At 45.6% G+C, this 24,136-nt stretch overlaps 1 protein-coding gene across 1 annotated transcript; it reads right to left on the bottom strand.

Annotated features, from left to right (window-relative positions):
- Nucleotides 1-12,962: 12,962 nt before the first annotated feature.
- On the bottom strand, nt 12,963-20,229 carry LOC113596634 (putative butyrophilin-like protein 10). The gene is given in 10 exon segments (XM_053218634.1): nt 12,963-13,481; nt 13,483-13,949; nt 13,952-13,983; nt 13,985-14,033; nt 14,849-14,872; nt 15,587-15,695; nt 15,698-15,789; nt 16,859-17,140; nt 17,647-18,000; nt 18,286-20,229. Coding segments are annotated over 10 exon segments (1,593 nt in total). The 5' UTR covers nt 18,380-20,229; the 3' UTR covers nt 12,963-13,391.
- Between the last annotated feature and the right edge of the window lie 3,907 nt (nt 20,230-24,136).

Here is a 24,136-nt window from a genome sequence, read left to right as displayed (position 1 = left end):
AGAAGCCAAGTGACAGTGGAAGCAGAGTCGTCCTAGGTTGATCCTTCAGATGATAACACAATGAACTGTTACATAGCTGAGAAAAGAATACCACCTGTAACCCCTGAGCTTCTCTGGAAACTTGTAAATGGGGGTTTATTTCTGTTGCCTTAGGGCAAGGCTTGGGGAAAGAATTAGGGAATTACTTCAGGAGAGGATAGTTTAGGGAAAGAGAAATCTTTCCAAAAGAGAGGTCTTACAGCCAAGTGAATCTCTTCCAAATGGAATGTCGGAGGTTGGGGATTTCTGGCATGGGGTTTTGGGGAGAAGATCAGTGGAAGCATCAGTGTTTCAGATCCTGATGGAACAGGGCCTCCCAGGTCCCCACTCCCCCTTCAGGAAGGATCCAGAAAGATCCCAAATTTGGCCTTATAGACACTAGATGCTGGACAGATGGTCCCACATCTCTGGGTCAAGTGACTGTGAGTTGGGGGCTGCTGAGGAGCAGTGGTTCCTCAGTGCTGCTGAGAGCACTGGTTCCTGGGGACCAGTGGCTCTTCTGACATAAAGGAAGGGTGAGGTGGCGGGGTACAAGGAATGGATGTGCTGTGGGCATGGCTGGAAACACTTCCCACTGGTGATATTTTAGTTCTTGGAGATGTAAGTGCCCCCCTCATTCAGGGCTGGGGAGGTGGTCTCAGAACCAATACTAGGAAACCCAAAATTTCTGTGTTCTCTGGGCTTTCATTGGCTATTTTTTGAAAATGCTTATTTAATTATTTTATTTGAGAGATTGAGAGAAAGCTCGAGCAGGGGAGGGGCCGAGAGAGGGAGACAGAGAATCCCACGCAGGCTCTGCACCATCAGCATGAAGCCCGATGCAGGCTTCAACCCACCAACTGTGAGATCATGACCTGAACCAAAACCAAGAGTTGGATGCTTAACCGACTGAGCCACCCAGGCGCCCCGCCTTGGCTCTTTTTGTGTGTGTTTCATTTACAATAATGGTGATGTTTGCCATCTTCAAAATACCTGTAAAGAATAAGAGTACTTATTCACGCTCTGTTGGCCAGAGCATACAGTAGGAAACATGCTTGGTATTGTGACTTTTCATTAATACATCTAACTTCATGAAACCAGGGTCACCAGGATTAGATGAGATGCATTTAGTCTATTCTTATTTTTTAATCTATTCTATTTGTGTAAAATGCTGCTTTTCATTTCCCAAGTATATTTCACTTCTCACTCATTGCTGTCATTACCCTAATAGGAGACGACATTGAAATTCATGTTCTAAGTCTTTACTGGGGTAGGCTTTCTGTCAGAACAGTGAGGGACAAAGGCAAAGATCTTGGCTCTCCTATTCATGAGAAAGATGCAAACTTACATGTTTCACTGATGGCCAGTTTGCGTTTAGTGACCACTGTGCCCTAATTCAACCCCAGTGCTTTGGAGGTCGGAGGTGACACTGTAAGTCACAGTTTCCTGAAATCTCAGCACCACATGACAGGGTTGGGTGTTAAAATTTTCATGCACATTCTGTTCTGATTTATGATAAGTTAAATGAAAAAGTCACCTTCTTTCTTCAACTTACTGTTCCTTTCTGTTTCTCCACTTACTTATGTCTTCTTCTTATTATTAACCCAGGGATTCTAAATTATATGAAAAGTGGATATTGATCATCATCTGAGAACACCATTTTTATTATTCTTAAAAAGGTCTTATCTAAGTTTTTTTCTTGAAGGGCCCTAACTCCTGATGTTGCTCTTTTCCCCCCTCCTTCAGTTCTTTCCTATAATGCCATGTCCAATGGAGCTAAAACCTGATTAGAAGCTGAATGCTCTCTGAGTGCCGAAAACGGTTTTCATCTGGGATTTTCATCAGTTTCCCTTAACATTGAACACACATTTCTTCTTCTCATGTTTATTTTTACACTCATTGGGTTGGGGATATCTGGCCACTAATTTGACACTTTTCCTACCAAACAGTGCATGGCCCTTCATCCATCATCAAATATGTTCACTTCTTGATCCTCTAGGGGGTTCACTTTGGACTCTCTAGGTAAATATTAGACTTAAAATATTATTTCATGCAAAGTATGTGCTGGTTGGAGAACCCTAGAGTTTCAACCATTAAAAATTACCTGAATCTTACATGGTGTTCAAAAGTCTTTGTGTTTGAGGTCCAGTCCAAGATGGCAATGTAAGAAGACTTTGAATTCACGTCCTGCATGGAGACACCAAATCTCCACCTACTTATAGAGCAATTCCTCCTGAAGAAGACCTGAGGGCTAACTGAACAGCTTCGTCACAACAAAACATACAGAGATCACACAGAGTATGAGAGAGAGACATGGTAATGAAGAGAACCCCCACCCCTGACACTGTGTACTGCAGTGAGGAGTGATAGCACATGAGCAGACTTGTTTGTCTTGGGGCACAGAAAAGAAATCCATGGTTTAAGGAGCCCTTAGAATGTAGAAGGGCAAGCCTTTGAGTCCTGCCAAACAGCAGGGACCTACTGGAACTCTCTCTGTGTGGAGCGGCTGGTGAGCACCATGGTTTACATTCTCCCTCCACCTTCATGGCATGGATGGAAGCAGGATCCAGGGGCTGTCAGTGGCCTGAGCCTCTAGCCCACACCAGTCCCAGCCATCCCACCAAGGTGGTGCCCGCACGGCACCAATGGAGACAATCCTGATCGGTGCTCAGTACATCTCCAACTGTCATGCCAAGGTGACACGTGCACAAAGCACCCAGAACACTCCAAGCCCACACCACTTAGGCTGCAGAAGGCTTGCTACAACATGCCAGGGGGAAGAGTGATCCAGATCCACTTGGGTCATGTCTGTGTCAGCTCCAGCCGCCCTGTCAGGGGACTGACTGAATGAAGCACCTCAGCAACCTCCAGCCCACACCCTGCTTCAGCTCCAACCACCATACCAGGAGCACCCTAGGACATTCTGGCCCATGCTGGCCTCGGCTCCAGTTGTCTCCAGCATTGAGCACTGCAGGACTACCCAGCTTACACCCACTTCACCTTCAGCTGTCCTACCAGGTTACCCTCTGCATAGAGAGGCCTAGAGCACCATGGCTTGCACGTAGTTCATCTGCTGCTACCTTACCAGCAACCCCCATTCACACAGAAGCCCAGGAAGTCTGTCCCTGCCCCTCCTCAGCTTCAGCCAAGCCCCAGAGTATCCCCTGTGCAGAGCACCTGGGAATACCCTTGCCCTGTCTCAGGTCCAGCCGCCCCACCAGGGTTCCGTCTGCACAGAAAGATGTGGGACACCCTGCTTTGTGAACACTTTAACTTCAGCTATCCTGCCAGGGTGCCCTCTGAAAAGATTGCCCCAAGATCACCCTCACACATACCCACTTCAGTTTTAGCTATCCTGTTAGAGTACCCTCTGTATGAAGAGTATTAGGGATGCCCTGACCCACATCCACTTCAGCTCCAGCCATCCTACCAGGGCAGGCCCATCACAGACTTCCAGTAATCCCAACCCATGTTACACACTGGTACAGCCAGCCAGCTGAAGTCACCAAGTACCCAATTTACACAGAGGACAGAAGACAATTCTTTCCATTTTAGGATGGTAACTGATGCACCTAATTCACAGAACAAAAGAGAAAGTCAAGCAAAGTTGGGAGACAGACGAATATGCTCCAAACAAAAGAACAAAACAAATCTCAGAGAAAGAAGTAAATACGATGTGGATAAGCAATATGCCTGAAAATAGTTTAAAGTTATGATTATACAGTTCTTCGCCATTGTTCGAATATGTAGATATTTAACCAGATGGAATGTACATTCCCCACACATGTCCATACATACACATGTGCACCCAGGGAACAGAGCAAGGGGTTGGAGACATTCCATTGAATGGTGACATCACCTTATTCTATGAGAATATACACATCATTTCTCCTCAATGGGTCCATCAATCTGTCTGTCATCTTAGAAGTACAAAACACTTCTAGGTTTGTTTTGAAATACAGTGTTGAAATGGTGATAAAGGCTTGTTTAACCTTACACCACAAAATTTCAAAAGTAAAGTCCCACTTGCCAAGAGAAAATTATTTTTATACAGCACGCCATTTCTTTTGAATGTTAAATACCCAGTTATACTTCCAAAAAAAGTTATGATTATAAAGATACTCACTGGACTGCCAAGAACAGTGCAATAACTCAGAAAGGATGTCAACTGAGATAGAAAAGATAAAAAACAACCAATCAGAGTTGAAGAATACAATAATTGGAATAAAAAATTCACGCCAGGAAATCAACAGTAGATCAATAGATGCAAAAACATGGATCAGCAACCTAGAAGACACAATAATGGAAAGCACACAAAATGAACAGCAAAAAGAAAAAAAAGAATTAGGTTAAGGGATCTCTTGGACAGCATTAAGTGAACAAACATTTATATTATGGAATATCAGATGGAAAAGAGAGAGAGAAAGGAGCAGAAAAATTATTTGAAGAAATAATGGCTGAAAAATCCCCTAATCTAGGTAAGGAAAGAGTTAATCCAGGTTCAGGAAGTACAAAGAGTTCCAAACAAGATGAACTGGAGAGGTTAGTTTCACACCAAAATGTAATAATTACAATGTCAATAGTTAAAAAGAGATTATTAAAAGTAGGAAGAGAGAAGCAACCAGTTACAATCAAAGGAGACCTCATAAGACCATCAACTGATTTTTACTAGGAACTTTGTAGACCAGAAGGAAGTGGCATAATATACCCAGAGGTGAAAGGAAAAAAAAAACCCCTACAATGTGGAATATTTTACCTGGCAATGTTATTCAGAATTGAAAGAGAGATGAAGATTTCCTGAGACAAACACAAATTTAAGGAGTTCATCACCACAAAACCAGCCTTCCAAGAAAAGATAAATGGAATACCTTTTTAAAAAAAGTTTTTATGTTAGTTACAGTTAGTTAATACACAGTGTAATAGCAGTTTCAGGTGTACAATATACTGAGTCAACACTTGCATACAGTACCCAGTGTTCATCACAAGTGCACTCCTTAATCTCCATCACCTATTTAACCCATCCTGTCACCCACCTCCCCTCTTGGAATCATCAGTTTGTTCTCTATAGTTGACAGTCTGTTTCCTGGTTTACAACTTCTTCTCTATTTTTCCCCCTTCGCTTGTTTTTTTTTTTTCATAAATTACACATATAAGTGAAATCGTATGGTGTTTGTCTTTTTCTGACTTATTTCCCTTAGCATAAAACTCTCTAGTCCATCCAGGTCATTACAAACAGCAAGATACCATTCTTTTTTGTGGGTGGATAATATTCCACTGTGTGTGTGTGTTTGTGTGTGTGTGTGTGTGTGTGTGTGTGTCTGTTTCTGTGTGTATCATATTTTTATTGATTCATCAGTCAATGGACACTTGGGCTGTTCCCATAGTTTGGCTATGGTAGTTAGTGCTGCTATAAACATTGAGGTGCATTTATGCCTTTGATTTAGTATTTTTGTATTCTCTGGGTAAATAACTAGTAGTGCAATTGCTGGATTGTATGGTAGCTCTATTTTTATTTTATTTTTAATTTTTTATTTAAATTCCAGTTTGTTACCATACAGTATATTAGTTTCAGATGTAGAATTTAGTGATTCAAAACTTACATATGACATCTAGTGCTCATCACAAGTGCCCTCCTTAATCCCCATCACCTATTTAATCTATATCCCCACCCACCAGTTCTATTTTTAATTTTTAGAGGAACTTCCATACTATTTCCACAGCCTAAAGGGACTTCTTTGAGTGGAAAATAAAGTATCATAATTTGAGAAAATGATGAGCAAAAATTATAAAATATGACAACACACATAAAACGTGGAGGGAGGTGTAAGAAAAAGTTCTTTTAGAAAGTGTTTGATTTAAGTGACCATCAATTTAATATAGACTGCTATATAGTGAAGGTACTCTATATGAAGTTCATGGTAACTCCAAACCCCAAACCCATAATAGAGACATTAAAGAATAAAGAGGGGTGACAATAAAGAATAAGGAGGTTAATTATCCCACTTTAGCTCAGGTCATGATCTCATGGTTTGTGAGTTCGAGCCCCACATCGGACTCTGTGCTGACAACTCAGAGCCTGGAGCCTACTTTAGATTCTCTGTCTCCCCTTCTCTCTGCCTGCTCATGCTCTGTGTCTCTCTGTCTCTCAATAATAAATAAATGTTAAAAATTTATAAAAAATAAAGAGAAAGAAAGTGAAACATAACACTACCGAAAATCATCAATCACAAGGGGAAAAAAGGAAGAGAAGACAAGAACAAAGAAGAACCACAAAAAATTCTAGAAAACAATTAACAAAATGGCAATAAGCACCTACTTATCCATAATTACTTTAACCAGAAATGGTCTGAATGCTCCAATCAAAATACAGAGGGCAGTGTAATGGATAAAAAATAAACTGTGGACAAAGTAGATTTTAAAACACTGACTATAACAAGAGATGAGGAAGGGCATTATATCATAATAAAGGGGTCTATCCAACAACCAGATCTAACAACTGTGAATATTTATGTCCCCAACGTGAAAGAACACAAATATATGAATCAATTACTAACAAACAGAAAGACACTCATTGACAATAATATAATAGTAGGTAACTTTAACACCCCACTTACAACAAACATCTAAGAACGGATCATCTAAGCAGAAAATCAAGGAAACCATGGCTCTAAATGACACATTGGACCAGATGGACTTAACAGATATGTTCAGAACACTTCATGCCAAAGCAGGAGAATACCCATGCTCCTTGAGTTCACCTGGAACATTCTCCAGAATAGATCATATTTTGGGTTACAAATCAGCCCTCAACAGGTTCAAACAGATAAAGATCATACCATGGATATTTTCAGATCACAACACTATGAAACGTGAAATCAAGCAAAAGAAAAATAATTGGAAAGCTCTTCAAATACATGGAGGTTAAGAATATACTGCTAAAAAATGAATGGGTTAACCAGGAAATTGAAGAAGTTTAAAAAGTTCTACATATATGCATACAAAGTGACCACACACAATTAGAACCAATAAATGAATTTAGTAAAGTTTCTGGATTCGAGATCAACACCTCAAAACTTATGAAATATCTGAAAAGTAGACCACAAAACAATCCCATTTTCAACAGCATCAAAAAGAATAAAATACTAGTGAATAAACTTAGTCAAGGAGGAAAAATAACTACAGACTAAAACTTATAAAACATTGAAGAAATTGAAAGGGACACAAGTAATTGGAAATATATCTTGTGTTTATAAACTGAAAGCATTAATATTGTCAAAATATCCATACTAACAGGGTAAATTACATATTCAGTGCAATTCCTATCAACATCCCAATGACACTTTTTAATGTTTATTTTTGAGAGAGAGAGAGAGAGAGAGAGAACATGAGCAGGGGAGGGGCAGAGAGAGAAGGAGACACAAAATCTGGAGCAGACTCCAGGCTGGGAGCTGTTAGCACAGAGCCCAGCATGGGGCTTGACCTCATGAACTTGAGGTCACGACCTGAGCTAAAGTTGGGTGTTGAACCTACTGAGCCACCCAGGCACTCCCCCACCCCATGACTTTTGTTTTTACAGACATAAATAAATACACTTAAAAGTTATTTGCAGCCATCACATATAATGAATATGCAAATAAGCCTCGACAAAAACGAACAAAGTTGGAGGAATCACACTTCCTCTTTTCAACATATATTACAAGGCTAAAGTGTAGCACTGGCATTTAGACATACAGAACAGACCAAAGAGAATCCTGAAATTAATGCACACATATAGAGTCAACTGATCTTTGACAGGAGGGGTAAGAGTATACAATGGGGAAAGGATAATCTCCTCAACAAATACTGTTTTGGAAATTTAATATCAACATGTAAATGAATTAAATTGCACTATATTCTGATTCCACAATCAACTGTAAACTAAAACTGACACAAAACACCTAAAATTGTAAATCCTTTAGAACCAAACAAAGGGGAAAATCTTCTTGACTTTGGTCATGGAAATTATTTCATAGATATGACCCCAAAAGCACATTAGCACAAGACTTCAGTCAATCAAGATGAATAAGCTCTAGAAAGCTGCTGTACAGGGGCCCCTGGGTGGCTCAGTTAAGCATCTGACTTTGGCTCAGGTCATGATCTCACAGTTTGTGATTTCAAGCCCCGTGTCAGGATCTGTGCTGAAAGCTTGGAGCCTGGAGACTGCTTTGGATTCTGTGTCTCCCTCTCTCTTTGCTCCTCCCCTGCTCATGCTTTCTCTCTCTCTCTCTTTCTTCTAAAAAATAAATAAGCATTAAAAGAAAGAAATCTTCTGTTCAACATATTACTTATATTCAACAATAATGCACTGTACTCTTAAAATTCTGTTAAGAGGGTTGGTTTCATGTTAGGTATTCTTTTCACAAAAAACTAAAATCTAAAAAAAGCATAACATAATCAGTTCAATGCCATAAATATACATATAGATTTATTTTAATAGATATATTACTATATAATTTAAGTACAAATCACAGATGTTAAATACACAATTCAATGCTTTTGAAATTTGTAGTGACTATTACAATCATAGCAACATGATAAGCTTAGAATATTTTCACTTTCATCCCTAAACAGTCTACTTTCTTTTTTGAAACAGTGATTTTTTAACGGATCACTTTATTCGGTGAAAATGATATAGGATATCTGTATTATTTCAGTTCATATAATACATTTTTGAGGTTCATACATGACACACGAAGTATTATCTCTTTATCTCTTTTCATTGTGGAACACTATTCAATTGTATGGATGTACTACCTAGTTGGTTTTTTTTTTTTTTTTTTGCCTATATATGTCTATTATTATGTGAGTAAACAAAAATCAGTTGCTTTCTGGAGGTGAGCTCAGATGATGGCATAGCAGGAGGACCCTGGGCTGGCCTCATCCCTCAAACACAGCTGGATAACTATCAAATCATTCTGCATATCCAAGAAATTGACCTGAGCACTGACAGATCAAACTGCACAACTAGAGGTCACATCAAGGAAGGTAGGAAGTGTGGAGATATGGTTTGGGGGAGAAACAGATCACAGATGCGGTGGAAGGGAGGGAGCTCTGGTTAGGAGAAAGATAAGAGAGAGTAGAGTGCACAGGGATGTGCACAAAGACAACACTTCCTCAAAGCCAAGTCCCATGACACAAAATCAGCATAGAGATCTATTGCACTTCTACATACCATAATGAATCCACAGAAGGGAAACTAGGAATCAATCCCATTTACAATTGCATCAACACAATAAGATGTCTAGAAATAAACCTAATGAAAGGGGTGAAAGACTTGTACTCTGAAAAGTATACAACACTGATGAAAGACATAAAAGATGATACAAAGATATGGAAAGGCATTCTGTGATAATGAATCAGGATAACAAATATTATTACAATGTCTAGACAACCCAAAACAATCTACACATTTAATTCAGTTCCTATCAAAACCACCAGCATTCTTCACAGGGTAGAACAAACACTTCTAAAATCTTGGAACAGCAAAAGACCCCAAATGGCCCAAGCAACCTTGAAAAAGAAATGCAGTGTTGGAGGCATCACAATTCTGGACTTCGAGTCACACTACAAAGCTGTAGTGATCAAAACAGTATGGTACTGGCACAAAAATAGACACACAGAACAATGGAACAAAATACAAAACCCAGAAATAAACCCACAGCTATATGGACAGTTAATCTTTGATAAAGCAAGACAGAATATCAAATGGGAAAATGACTGTTTCTTTATAAATGGTGTTGGGAAAAAATGGACAGTTACATGCAAAAGAATGAAACTGGACACTTTCTTACACCATATACAAAAATAAATTCAAAATGAATTAAAGACCTAAATGTGAGGGGCGCTTGGGTGGCTCAGTCGTGTAAGCAACTGAGACTTTGGCTCAGGTCATGACCTCACAGTTCATGGGTTCCAGCCTCTTGTCGGGCTCTGTGCTGACAGCTTAGAGCCTGGAGCCTGCTTCAGATTCTGTGTCTCCCTCTCTCTCTGCCCCTCCCCTGCTCATTCTCTGTCTCTCTCTGTCTCTCAAAAATAAATAAACATTAAAAAAAAATAAGACCTAAATGTGAGACATGATATCATTAAAATCCTAGAGGAGAACACAAGCAGCAACATCTTTGACACCGGCCATAGCAATTTCTGATTAGATATGTCTCCCGAGACAAGGGAAACAAAAGCAAAAATTAACTATTAGTACTTCATCAAGATAAAATGCTTCTGCTTCTGCACAGTGAAGGAAGCTATCAACAGAACTAAAAGGTAACCTACAGAATGGGAGAAGATACATGCAAATGATATATCTGATAAAGGTTAGTATCTGAAATATATAAAGAACTTATAGATCAGAGTTAAGGTGGCAGAGGAGCTGGGAGACTCTAAGCTTGCCTCATTACTTGAACACAGCTAGATAAATCATTTTGAAACCCCAAATATCAAATCATTTGAACACCCAAGAAATCAATCTGAGGACTGAGAAAGCAAAAATATACAACTATAGGTGAAAAAAGCCACCACATTGTGGAAGGTAGAAGGTGTGCATAGTTTATTGGGGGAGAGATGACTGAGGGCTCTGTGATGGGAAGGGAGCCCGGATTGTGGAGAGAGGAGCAAGAGAGAAAGAAAGAGAGAAAGAGTGAAAGGGAACTGCACAAGAAAAAACATCTTCCCCAAACCCACCGGGAAAAGGAGAGGGGCTGAACACCACAAGTTTTTACAAACAGCAGAGCGCAGCGTCTTAGGTTTCAGGGATCCACACCATTGGAAGGGTCGTGCCTGGTGGGCTTATGGTGCTCTGGTAGAAAAGGAGGACAGGACCAGGAGCAGGCAGTGTGGTCTGAGGATCCCCTGGGTCACATGGGAAGAAGCAGTTTCCCTGCTTGGAGTTCATTTGGCAGAGGTGGCACTGCCTGTCAGGTGACAAAGGATCCAGCAGGTGCCACTGGGTTTCCCCATTCACTAACATAGAACAGGGATGCTCGCTGAGGGTAGTGAGCCTTGGTGTCAGATTTCTGCTCTCTTTACCATAAACCCCAAGCCACTGTGTAGTTATGCAACCAATTTGTGGGACAAGCCAGCAATGGCCACAGTGCAGTGAGAATCTCCCCCAGAAGATCAGAACACCATGAGATCTCTACAATTTGGAGCTTTGAAACCCAGCCATATGCCTGAGATAAAACACAGGAGTGCTATGCTGAGACAGGTAGATAGATCAGAAGCAGGCAGGGTGAAAGCAGGGATCTGGCTAAAGTCAGAGATACAAGATAGGTGATTATTTGCTCTTCTGTGAGGGCTTCCTGAAGAGTGGTGGGCACAGACTCCCTGCTCTTGGGGACGAGAGAGCAGGGCGATGCCATGTTCACCCCACCCATCTGTAATAACCAACCTCAGTGAGAATAATAGCCCCACCAAGTTGAGGCTGGAGTAGCTTACACCAAGGCCCACCACCCTGGGCCCTGCAGGTGCATCTGCACTATGGCAAGTCTGGCTGAGAATCAGCACACAGCTCCTTCACCAGAGGACCAACACAAAAGCCTTGTACAGCTCGAGTCTACTGATCATAGAGTGCCTCAAAGCTTCAGCTCTAGAGAAAATAGAATTCCGCTGCATTTATGTTTTATTCCCCATGGGATATTAAAAAAAAAGCAAATTTCCCATGGATACAGAAAGCAATTGTGTAAATTATTTTACTTTATTTTATTTTATATTTATTTTTTCATCTATCAGACCAAATGATCCTAGGTTCTGGATCCCTGTTTTTTATATTACCTTGACAATTGGAGAAAACAGAGGAATTCACCTCAAAACAAAGAACAGGAGAAATGATGCAGAGAAATTAAATAAATACAGATATAAGTAAGATGTCTGAACTAAAATTTAAAATAATTTAAAGGACATTTAGGCTCTTTCCATAATTTGGCTATTGTTGAAAGTGCTACTATAAACATTAGAGTACAAGTGCCCCTATGCATCAGCACTCCTGTATCACTTGGGTAAATTCCTAGTAGTGCTATTGCTGGGTCCTAGGGTAGATCTATTTTAAATTTTTTGAGGAACCTCCACACTGTTTTCCAGAGTGGCTGCACCAGTTTGCATTCCCACCAACAGTGCAAGAGGGTTCCCATTTCTCCACATCCTCTTCAGCGTCTATAGTCTCGTGATTTGTTCATTTTAGCTACTCTGACTGGCGTGAGGTGGTATCTAAGTGTGGTTTTGATTTGTATTTCCCTGATGAAGAGTGACGTTGAGCATCTTTTCATGTGCCTGTTGGCCATCTGGAAGTCTCCTTTAGAGAAGTGTCTATTCATGTTTTCTGCCCATTTCTTCACTGGATTATTTGTTTTACAGGTGTGGAGTTTGGTGAGTTCTTTATAGATTTTGGACACTAGCCCTTTATCCAATATGTCATTTGTAAATATCACAGGCAGGATGGAAGTGGCTTCTGGTGGTGGTTCGAGTATTACCTTGCCTCCATGTACATGCCTTGTTTGATTCCATGTCCACACTTGTGTCTAGGCTACTCTCTCTGCCTACATGCCCTGATTTGACCTTGACCAACCTTAGGGAGTCCTGGAATCTTTGGCTTCGCCTCAATGTAGTTCTGTCTGCACCGACCTGCCATGGGGTGGGAAGACGGAGGCATCCAGGGTAGACCAGATGACTAGGACTTTGTGAGTGTTGGAGAGTGGAGGAGAAGGGGAAGTGGGTAGGTAGGAGAGGGGGGTTGGGCAGGAAGAAGGTGGGAGAGGAGGGAATGAGCAAGGCTAGTATTTACAGAGCAACTACTTCATGTCTGGCACTAGGCTCAACATTAAACATATGCCCCAAATTCATTTCATAAAATCACCCACAGCATGTAATGATATGGTGTAACAGTCAGCTTGGTCTCTGTAACAAATACCACAGACTGGGAGGTTTAAACAACGCATTTATTTTTTTCCCAGTCCTGGGAACTGGAAGCATGAGATCCAGGTGTGGCAGGGCTGGTTCCTCCTGAGGCCTCTCTCTCTGGCGTGCACATGCCATCTCCTCCCCATGTCCTTACACGGTTGTCCCCTGTGTGTGTCTATGCCCTGATCCTCTCTTCTATTAAGGACCCCAGTCACATGGGATCAGATGGGATCAGGGCCTACCCTAGTGACTTCCTTTTACCTGAACCACCTCTGCAAAGACCCCATCTCCAAATATAGCCCCATTCTGAGGCCCTGGGGGTTGGAGCTTCAACATGTGGACTGGAGGGGACATGATTCAGCCCATAATATTTTGTCAGTATTTTACAGGGAAGGAAAGTGGAGATAACACAGGATCATCCAGAAAGGTGCACCCTTGTATGTGATCTAGCTGGGACTTAGAATGGATACATCTCCCCCAAATTGGTGACAGGCTGGAGCAGGGAGATCATGGGTCTTGCTGGAGGAGGGTTCCCACCCTGTCCTGTCCCTCACCCTGAGGGGGCCCCAAGGCCTCTGGGGGCTGCCATTCTGAACAGATGGTTAGGGGGCTGGGGTCATGTGTCCAGAGGCAGAAGAATGGCCTCAGGGGTGCCGAGAAGGACAGTCCAGAGAACGCGTAGACAAAGGATCCATTGCCCATGCTGTAGAAGGAGATTCTGCCTGCATCACAGTCCAGGAAAACGCCCACACGATGCAGGGGCTCTGAAGGGTGCAGGTGAACTCTTGGGAAGGCAAGTGCCCAGAACCCCTTCTTGTACAGCTCCAGGGCCCAGAGTCCGTGCTGGGGGGCCTTGAGGATCCTTCCCATCCAAACCAAGCTCTCCAGACACATGCCCAGGTTCCAGGTCTTCCTGTGCCCCACCTGGACCTCCCAGTAATACCTCCCAGCTGAGAACTGCTCCCGACCCAGCACACAGGGGTCCCGGTTGAATCTGCTGTGTTGTCGGGCAGCTCTTGTTCAAAGAACAGCTGCCTCAGAGAGAGCGAGCTTGAGGCTTGCAGTGTCGGGGTCCAGGGATGGGCTCACTGCGGGAAGAGGAGAGGATCAGATTTAGGGGTTAGGGTCCCCACCTATGCTCCTGCATGGAGGTGGAACCATGCCTCCTTGGGAGTCCCTGTGCATCCCCATTCTCTGTCCAGGACCCTGTGCACACAGGCCATCCCAGAGCAGCGGAGGTGGCTCCTTGTATGTCACCATTCTCTGTCCAGGACCCTGTGCACACACCCCACACTTCCCACTGAGACAGTGTCCTGGCTCTGCACTCTCTGTTGTAACAGTTTCCCCCACAGTGACTGTGCCTCAGAAGATCTGGGTCTCTTGCTGCCCAGGCTCTGCAGCCTGTCTGTCCCTCAGGTAGTAAACAGGAGCTAAGGTCTCTCAGGGCAGCTAAACTTGGTGTTTACAGCCATGGAACCAGCATTTAGCACAGCATTTCTGCACTCTGCAATAGAATGGATCACACATGTGTGCACACACGTGCACATATACATGAGCCCATGTGCATACACATGATGTATGTGCACACATACACACAAACACACATGCACATAGATGTACAACATGCAAACACAGCACCCATATGCACATGCACATACACACAGAATCACGAGTGCATGTGCATACAAGGCACACATGAACACACATGCACAAATGCACATACTTGTACACACTGCACACACACATGAAAACATGTGCACATATGTGCATAACATGCACACACACATGAGCACATAAATGTACAACATGCACACGTAACACCCACACATACATGCACTCACACATGCACCCATAAACACACATGCAGGGAGCAGACCCTTCCAGCCCCCAGCATGGTCCTCACCATAGATGATGTCCTCTGGCCAGCCTGCAATGAAACAGAAAGATGTGAAACTGTAGGGTTTGCACTGACTAGATGGGGTGAAAGCTCATGTTCTGTGAAGCTAAGTCAAAACAGGATGTAATGAGCTCTCGCAGGGACCCTGTAAAGGAAGAGCAAATATCCCTTCTTCAGTGCCCAAAAAACAATCCAGGTCACTGTATTCCTAGGGAAAGGTTTTGTGGGGCGTAGCCTGATGGCCCAGCCTTCCCATGTCTGTCATAAAGACACATCTCTGACCTGTTCCCCAGATTGGGGCCTGACAGCTATGAGCAAGGACACAGGAGGCAGGGAGGAGAGCAGACAGGCGAGTGGAATGATCCATACTGATGATGATCCCCGCGCTCACAACAAGATCCTCTCAGGTGACAGGCTTGCTGCTGTATTTGTTGCTTGAGCATTTTCAGGATGTTGTCATCACCCTCGACTGATAGACTTTCCCAGGTTCAAGCTCACATCTGTCTCCACAGCAGAGACCTGCCAGCCTTCCCCAAGTCACCCAGTGAAGAGCAGCCAAACACCTCTTAGTGATGGAGGATCTCACTGGGCATATGGTAGGTGGGAAGTCCCTCAGCTGGGGCCTGGGCAGGTCTCTCCCATTCCTCCTGTGCTTGAGGGTGCACGAAGGAGAGCCTTCATGCAGGGCTCCACATGAGTGCCCTGGCTGGAAGGGGCACATCTGTCCCACTGGGGCCTGCTTACCTTGGGACAGCTATTCCTCTTCTCTGTTCAGTCTCTCTTCTTCCAGCTGCACCCTATTCCTGTCCCTCTGACGTTTCCAGAAAAGACAGGTGGCTCCTGCCACAAGACAGCTGCTACAAGCCCCACCACAATGAGGATCACAGGCACCACTGTCCTCCACGCCATTGATGGGAAACTTTTAGGCACCTGAGCTAAAAGAGAGTTTGGGGAGGCAAGAATACCAGGGTAAGAGAGCACCTGTGTTCTTAGGGCACACAAGCCACAGGGTTCATGGGTCAGGGGGCAGGTGCTTGTGAACTAACCTGACATGACCTGAAAACATGTGTGTGCCTTTGCACAGACAGACATGGACAGACACACAGGAGAGAGATGGTAGACAAAAGGCAAAAGGTTAAATACTGAGTGGGTCTGCATTCTGTGTATCATTCCTGCAAATTTTCTGAAACTTGAGGTTGTTTAGAAGGACATTTTTATACAGAGTGAAACTTGGAAGCCCCCAGGTGTCCTTCAGAATGTGAAAGCATAAACAGGCTGTGGTTCATCCAGACAAGGGAATACTGTTTACTGCTAATACGAAAGGAGCTATCCGTGCAGCCACTGTGGAGAAGATGATGGACGTTCCCCCCCAAAATAAAAATAGAACTACCACATCAATCCACTTCTGGGTATTAATCCAAAGAAAACAAAAATATTAACTGAGAAAGATAATGCACCCCTACATTTATTGCAGTGTTATTTACAATAGTCAAGATACGGAAACAGCACAAGTGTCCACCTATGGATGAAAGGATAAAGAAAAATATATATATTTGTACAAAGGGATGCTATTCAGCTATAAACAAGAAGGAAATACAGGCATTTTCAATAATATGGATGCACCTGAGGGCACTTTGCTAAGTGAGGTTCGACAGGGAAAAAATCTCATGGATAAGTGAAATCTAAAATGAAACAAAACACCATCCAAACCTCCAGAAAACCAGAAAGCCTAGTCATAGACGGAGAGAAGAGATTGGTGGTTTCCAGAGGTGAGAGATCGGGAAGCTAATGGGTGAAGAGGGTCAAAAGTGCAAACTTTCAGTTATAAAATAAGTCCCAGGGAGGTGACATACAGCATGGAAACTATAGTTAACTACTGTGTTGTATAGTTGGAAGCTGACAGAGATGAGATCTCACAAGGTCTCATCACAAGGAACTATGCGGAGTATTGGATATTAACTACTGACTGTCTGTGGTGCTCAGAGATCTTGAGGTCGAATGGAGCAGAACACTCACCAGGTAGGTGGCTCTTGGTCTCCATCCTCTCCTGGAGGAGGGGGTTGGAGATAGAGCAAGAGAGGTTCCCCACGTCCCTGTCCCAGACAGTCACATTGGACACCACCGCAAAGAGGCCCGTTGTTGGCGACACTGTGAGGTTGGTCATGGAAGGTAGGGTCTGTCCCCTGAAGTCTCTCCACTCCACCTGGGGCTCTGGGTACCAGCCCTCCGAGGTGCACTCTGCCCTGATACCTTCATCCTGGCCAGCTCGCACTTGGATTCTGGGCTCAGAGCCCAGCCCTGTGGGAAGAGACAGGCTTTGCAGCCTCTGCAACCATTACCATTTCTGACAGAAAAGCACAGATCCTGAAAATTTCCAGCAGGTATCAGGGTTTTCAGACTACTTGCTCTGTGTAATATTTATATGCCATATATGCTACCCTCTTCTGAGAAACCACAGAACAAAACAGAAAAGGCCCAGGAAGATCAAATACCTTTCCTGTATTGCAAAATCGGTGTCTTTTCCTCTCTGTGTCTCTTTCTGCCTCTGTCCTCCCATCCCTACCTCTGCTACCCCTCTCTCCGGGACAGTGGGGGTAACTTTGAAAAGGAGCCAGGTCCTGAATGTACCTGTCCTTGTGAAACACATTAGTGCATGCTGTGGGATGCGCCCAGGTTGCCACAAACACGTTAGCGCCCGCTGTGGGAAGCGCCCAGGCTAGGGTCATAATGGGACGATCTGCAGCTGGGGGAAAAGGTCTCAGGCAGACCAGGAGAAGGTCAGGGGCCCCAGCAGCAACCCTCACCTGCCACTCTCAGCCACAGGGTGGCCTCTGCAGACCCTGTGCTCTCTTTGAACTTGCAGTGGAAGGTCCCGTTATCGAACACGGTGACGTTGTGTATGGTCAGCACAGCTTGGTCCTGGGCCAGGCCAGCCGTCCAGAAGGTCGTCCTGCCCTTATACTGCCACATCTGCTCTTCAGGCATGTCCCTGCCTTTCTTGCGCAGGTGCACGGCTGGGGATGGCTCCTCCCTGTACCACCTCACCTCCATGTCCTCCGCACTGATATTGAGGGACAGATGGCATCGCAGCTTCACACTTTCCCCCACCATAGCCAGGACCGGTTGGCCGGGACCAGAGACAGAGAAATCGGCTTTCCCTTATGAGGTCATAGCAGAAAGCATGGGTTAGGCCAGGTGAGAGGAAACCACGGGCCATCCACCCCACCGGACACAAGGTCCCCCCCCAACCTGTGCCCAGTGTCTCCCCTTGCCCAAGCCCAGGGGACACCCACCCACACCCAGGTTCCCCACCACCACCCCATGCTGGTGCCCAACGTCCCTAGGGAAGGACTGCTTGGATCAAGTTCAGCCCTCTACTGTGTTCCTGTCCATGCATGGGGTTCCCTCCTAACATGGGGAAGGGACATGGGGAGCTCTCCTACCCTTTGCAGAGAGGCTGTAGGACAGAAGCTGCAGGAGGAGGAAGATGATGGAGCAGCTGGGTGGAAAGATGTCTCGACCTTGTGTGTTTGCCATGGCTGCTGGAGACAGAGACGCCTGAGCCCCAGACACTGGAGACAGGGCAGGACTGAGTTAATTTTTGTCTCTCTTGGTTTCTGTCTCTGTCTCTCTCTGTTTCTCTGTTTCTCTCTGTACCTGTCTGTCTCTGTTTCTGTCTCTGACTCTCTTTCTGTCTCTGTCTCTCTCAGTTTCTGTCTCTGTCTTTCTCCCTCTGTTTCTACCTTTGTCTCTCTCTCTCTTTCTCTGTCTCTATCTCTGTCTCTCTGTTTCTATCTCTCTCTGTCTCTGTCTCTATTTCTGTCTTTGTCTTTGTCTCTGTCTGTGTGTCTCTTTCTCTGTCCATCTCTGTCTTTCCCCATCTCTGTCTCTGTCTCTCTGTTTCTGTGTCTGTCTCTCTCTGTATCTCAGCCTCTCTTGGTTTCTATGTCTCTCTTCAACTATGTCTGTCTCTCTCTTTCCTTTTTTTTCTGTCTCTGTCACTCTCTGTCTCTGTCTCCCTTTGTTTCTCTCTGTTTCTGTCTCTGTCTCTGTCTATCTCTGTCTGTCACCGTCTCTCTTGGTTTCTATCTCTGTCTCTCTCTGTTTCTGTTTCTGTCTCTGTCTCTGTCTCTGTTTCTGTCTCTGTCTCTCTCTGTTCCAGTCTGTCTGTCTGCTTCTGTTAGTCTCAGTTTCTGTCTTTGTGTTTCCCAGCTTCTCTCCCTGTCTCTCCCTGTTTCTCTCTCTGTCCCTGTCTGTCTCTGTCTCTGTCTCTTTCCCTCTCCTACTCTATCTCTCTCTGTCTCTCTTTCTTGTTCTCTCTCTCTCTCTGTCTTGGTGGGGGATGAGTCAACACTGGGAGGCTAACGGAAGTGAAGGAAACATGGCTAGGGGAGAGAAAGGTCCCTTTTCACTATCTTGGCCCCTCTTACTCCTGCACAAGTTGCTTACCCTAGAGACAGAGACACAACAGTGGCCACCTGCTCTTGTGTCCACCTACTTGTGGATGACCTTTCTCTTGTGGTCATGTGTCTGCAAAACACCATGGACACATCCTCCTGTGAACGGGCTCTGTCTCCTCACCTGTTTGTGTAGGAGCCTTGCCCGACCTCTGGCTGTGCTCTGTCATGGAACATGAGCACACTGGGAGAGAAAAGCCACCCCCTAGTCGGGTGACACCAAGGCCAGAAGTACCTCTGTCGACCCCCTTACAGTCCACAAAACTCGCAGTTGGAGGAGGGAGCACTCGAGCCAGAGGGCTCCTAGACAGACATGGCCTGAGGCCAGCATGCTCCAAAGATTTATATTTATGAACTCAGCTTTGAGAACAAGTGTTCTGAACCACATGTGCTGGTCTGGGCGATTCAGCCCAGCACCTCCTCATGCAGGACTGGCATGAGAATGTATGTTGGCACTTGCCCTCATTCTCTTCCATGCTTGTCTTCCTTTGGTGAAAGCCTCTGGGGTCTCCCTGTCACTCAAGAATAGGGGAGGGGTGGAGAACACAGACATGTGGATGAGTGCCCTTAAAATAGAAAGTACTCACCTTTCCAAATAGTAGTAGGGCTGTAGGGCTTCCCAGGGAGATTTTGTGGCCTTGAGGGGATCGCTTGACTTCTCCACAAGTTCCAGGAAGGTGTAGAACAAGTCTTCCAGACGTGATAGGAGAGAGCAGTGGCTGAGCTCCCCAGCTTCTGTAGAATCCTAGGACTTTCTGGAAAAATGACCAACTGTGCCTTTCTGGAAGGTGCAATAGAAAAAATAAATAAACCAAGGGCTTCTTAAAGGGTGTGTTTGACAGAACTGAACACACTGAGTGTTGGGAAGCAAGGTCCTGGTAGCAGGAGATAAGGGGAGAGAGAAAGACCTGGCAAGGAACCCCCGGGGTAGGGATGGCTGTCTGGGCTGGTGCCAGGAGCCCCTAGGTGGAGACCTGGCTCTTGAGTGCGAGGATCCAAGCCAAGGGCAGAGGCTGGGGGACTCAGATAAAGTTTCTGCATTATCAAAACACCTCCAGTCCTGGACAGGCTGGGCCTGGTCCCTTTGGGAAAGTTTCTCATGTTCAGGTTGAAGTTGGTTAAATTCTAGCATTCGCCCCCCACCCCAGACTCCTGTGCAGGAAATCAGGCCACCTCCTCCTCCATGTCTGGGGCCATGGCAATCTTTCCTCATTGGGGACCTGACTTGGGCTGGGCTCAGAACACTCAGCCCCATTACCCCTTGTGTGAGTAAGACACTGGCCTGAACCCTACCTGTTCTTCCCTCCTGTTGACCCAAAAGTCTGCACATTTTCTGGGAGAGTTTTGGAGGGAAAAAAACAGTTAGGGAAAGTTTGCGTCCCTCCTGGAGGTGGGATATTTGGTTGAATTCAGCAGATTTTTATGGACTGAAGTTTTGTGTCCCCTTCCCAAATCCGTGTTCACACAGGGACTGATGCTGCCAACCCACACCGTCCTCTGTGTTCCTATCAGGAGAGCGAACTATTTGGTAATCAAGTTGCTCCCCTGTTCTATATAAATACGAAGAGTTATGCTGCCACTCATTTTCATCTCCCCGTGCATTGCTTTAAGCGGATAATGACATCATCTAAAACCCAGGTTGGGTATACTTCTGAGTCAGGATGGGGGACTGGGGATGTGACATTAGAGGAAGCACCTAAGGGGTTTGGCAGCCGTGATGGAATGGATCCTGAAGGTGGGCGCACCTGGACAAGTGGTCCTTGGTGAGCATGCACATGGTCCGCAGCCTTTTACCTGAGTGGGAAGAGCTCCTGGAGGGAGCAACCAAGGCCCTCAGGGGCAGGGATAAACCCCAGATGGGGACGGGCTCCCTGAGTGCAGGTGGAAGGAAGGACACAGGGGGCCCAGACTTCTACAGTCCCATTGCCATGGCATGTCCAGGACAGGTACATGCAGACAGACAGAGAGCAGATTGATGGTTGTCAGGCAGTGGGGATGAGGGGGGAAATAGAACCACAAAGCAGTTCGGGGGTTTGTTCTGGCACGAGACCCAAGTGGTGGCCGTACAAGCCTGTGTCAGTGTGCTGCATGTCACTGGATCGTTCACTTCAATGTGGTTGACTTTATGTTATGGGAATGTCACCGCAACTGGAAAAAAAGAAAAAAAAAAAACAAATGGAAAACACAAGGTAGAAGGGAAATCTCCAAGTTGCAGGCTCCCGGGCGCCCCCTGCAGGGATGCATGTGCAGTCCAGCACCCTGCTCCAGGGATGCGCCAGGACCCAGTGAGCTTGCGTGGTCCACGCCCACCTGCACCTGCCTTGAGCCTGGCTCCCTGCAGGGTCTGTCCTACAGAGGGCAGAGGCCCTAGGAGAGCTGAAGGACCCCTCCCCGTCCCCCCCCCACCACCACCCTGTGTCCACCTGCCCCTGCCACACGCCAGCCTCTTGCTTCCTGCCCTGGGCTGTGTTCACAGAGTCTTTTTGGGTCCTCCCAGCATTTAAGCTGGTGTGTGCCCTCCCCCAAACCCATCACGGGTACTTGGCTCAGCTCTCCAAGTCCACTGGGACTTTATGGCTTGGCCGCAGGCACCGCCTTGGCCACCCCCTTGCAGGACCTACCCCCTCCTCTGGCTCCCTGGCCTCCAGTCCTACAATGGGAGGGTTCCTTCTGCACATTAGGTCCCTTGTCACGTGATCTCCGAGAGGTCCTTGCATCTCCTGCACTGACCTCAGTGAACAAGAGGGCAGTGCCTCTACCAGGAAGATCCTCGGGGAGTCCTCCAGGGAAAGAAGCAGCTGGGGTGGGGGGGGAGCGTCCCTTAGGCGGACGGTGCAGGTGCCATGTGGTTGGGGCGGGGAGGAAAGGTGAGATGTCCTCAGAGAAATACCGCGGTGTCAATGCAATGAAGCGCTTGGGTCATCCAGTTCCTGGTGGTAGTTCTTATCAACATACATCTGCATGGGGCCTTTGTGTCCCCGGGAAGGCAAGTGCTTGGGTCATGCAGTGCCCGGTGGTAGTTCTTTCCCACAACCCTCAGCCTGGGGCCTTTGTGGTGCTGGGTAGGCAAGGGCTTGGGTCATCCAGTGCCTGGTGGTTGTCCTTACCCACACACCTCTGTGTGGGGTCTTTTGGCCCTGGGAAGGCAAGGGCTTGGGTCATCCAGTGCCTGGTGGTGGCTCTTACCCACAACCCTCTGTGTGGGCCTTTGTGGTCCTGGGAAGGCTCTCATGAGTATAGGGAGGAAACTCTCCCTTACCTCCTATGGAGCCGGGGTGGGGTGGGGGGGTGGGGTGGAGAGGGGCGGTTAATGTCTGGCTTCCCTCCCCTTCCCTCGCCCTCCTCCTCCTCCTGGTGCTCACCTCTCCGACCTCCCCTCCCCCTCCTCCTCTTCATTTCCCAATCCTCCTCTCCTTACTCCTCCACCTCCCCACCCTTACTCCCCTCCCTGTCCTCCTCCCTCATTCTCTGCCCTCCCCTCCTCCTCCTCTTCTGCCTCCCTCATGTCTCCTCCCCTCTCATTCCTCCCTTCCCCTCCTACTCTCCATACTCTTTCTCCTCCCTCCCCTTCCTCCACCTCTTCATTCTACTCCCCCTCTTTCTCCCTATTCTCCCCTCCCCCTCTTCCCTCACTTCCCCCTCCTACCTTCCCTGTCCTCATATGCTTCTCTCTCCTCCCTTCACCTCCTCTCTTTCCTTTTTTTTTTTTGATATGAAATTTATTGTCGTAGTGGTTTCCATACAACACCCAGTGCTCATCCCAACAGGTGCCCTCCTCAATATCCATCACCCACTCTCCCCTCACTCCCACCCCCCATCAACCCTCAGTTTGTTCTCAGTTTTTAAGAGTCTCTTATGTTTTGGCTCCCTTCCTATCTAATTTTTTTTCCTTCCCCTCCTCCGTGGTCTTCTGTTAAGTTTCTCAGGATCCACATAACAGTGAAAACATATGGTATCTTTTTCTCTGTATGACTTCTTTCACTTAGCATAACATTCTCCAGTTCTATGTTGCTACAAAAGGCCATATTTCATTCTTTCTCATTGCCATGTAGTATTCCATTGTGTATATAAACCACAATTTCTTTATCGACTCATCAGTTTATGGACATTGAGGCTCTTTCCATAATTTGGCTATTGTTGAAGATGCTGCTATAAACATTGGGGTACAAGTGCCCCTATGTATCAGCACTCCTGTATCCCTTGGGTGAATTCCTAGCAGTGCTACTGCTGGGTCATAGGGTAGATCTGTTTTTAATTTTTGGACGAACATCCACACTGTTTTCCAGAGCAGATGCACCAGTTTGCATTCCCACCAAAAATGCAGGAGGGTTCCCATTTCTCCACAACTTTGTCAGGATGTATAGTCTCCTGATTTTGTTCATTTTAGCCACTCTGACTGGCATGAGGTGATACCTCGGTGTGGTTTTGATTTGTATTTCCCTGATGAGGAGAAACGTTGAGCATCTTTTCATGAGCCTGTTGGCCATCTGAATGTCGTCTTTAGAGAAGTGTCTATTCGTGTGTTTTACCCATTTCTTCACTGGATTATTTGTTTTTCGGGTGTGGAGTTTGGTGAGTTCTTTATAGATTTTGGATGCTAGCCCTTTGTCTGATATGCAAATATCTTTTGCAAATATCTTTTGCCATTCCGTTGGTTGCCTTTTAGTTTTGTCGATTGCTTCTTTTGCTGCGCAGAAGCTTTTAATCTTCATGAGGTCCCAATCATTCATTTTTGCTTTTAATTTCCTCGCCTTTGGGGATGTGTCAATAAGAAAGTGCTGCGGCTGAGGTCAGAGAGGTTTTTTCCTGCTTTCTCCTCTAGGGTTTTGATGGTTTC

The sequence above is a fragment of the Acinonyx jubatus genome, chromosome A1 (genome assembly GCF_027475565.1).
Source record: "Acinonyx jubatus isolate Ajub_Pintada_27869175 chromosome A1, VMU_Ajub_asm_v1.0, whole genome shotgun sequence".
NCBI classification, from domain to species: Eukaryota; Metazoa; Chordata; class Mammalia; order Carnivora; family Felidae; genus Acinonyx; species Acinonyx jubatus.
This window is presented reverse-complemented; position numbering and strand designations above follow the sequence as displayed.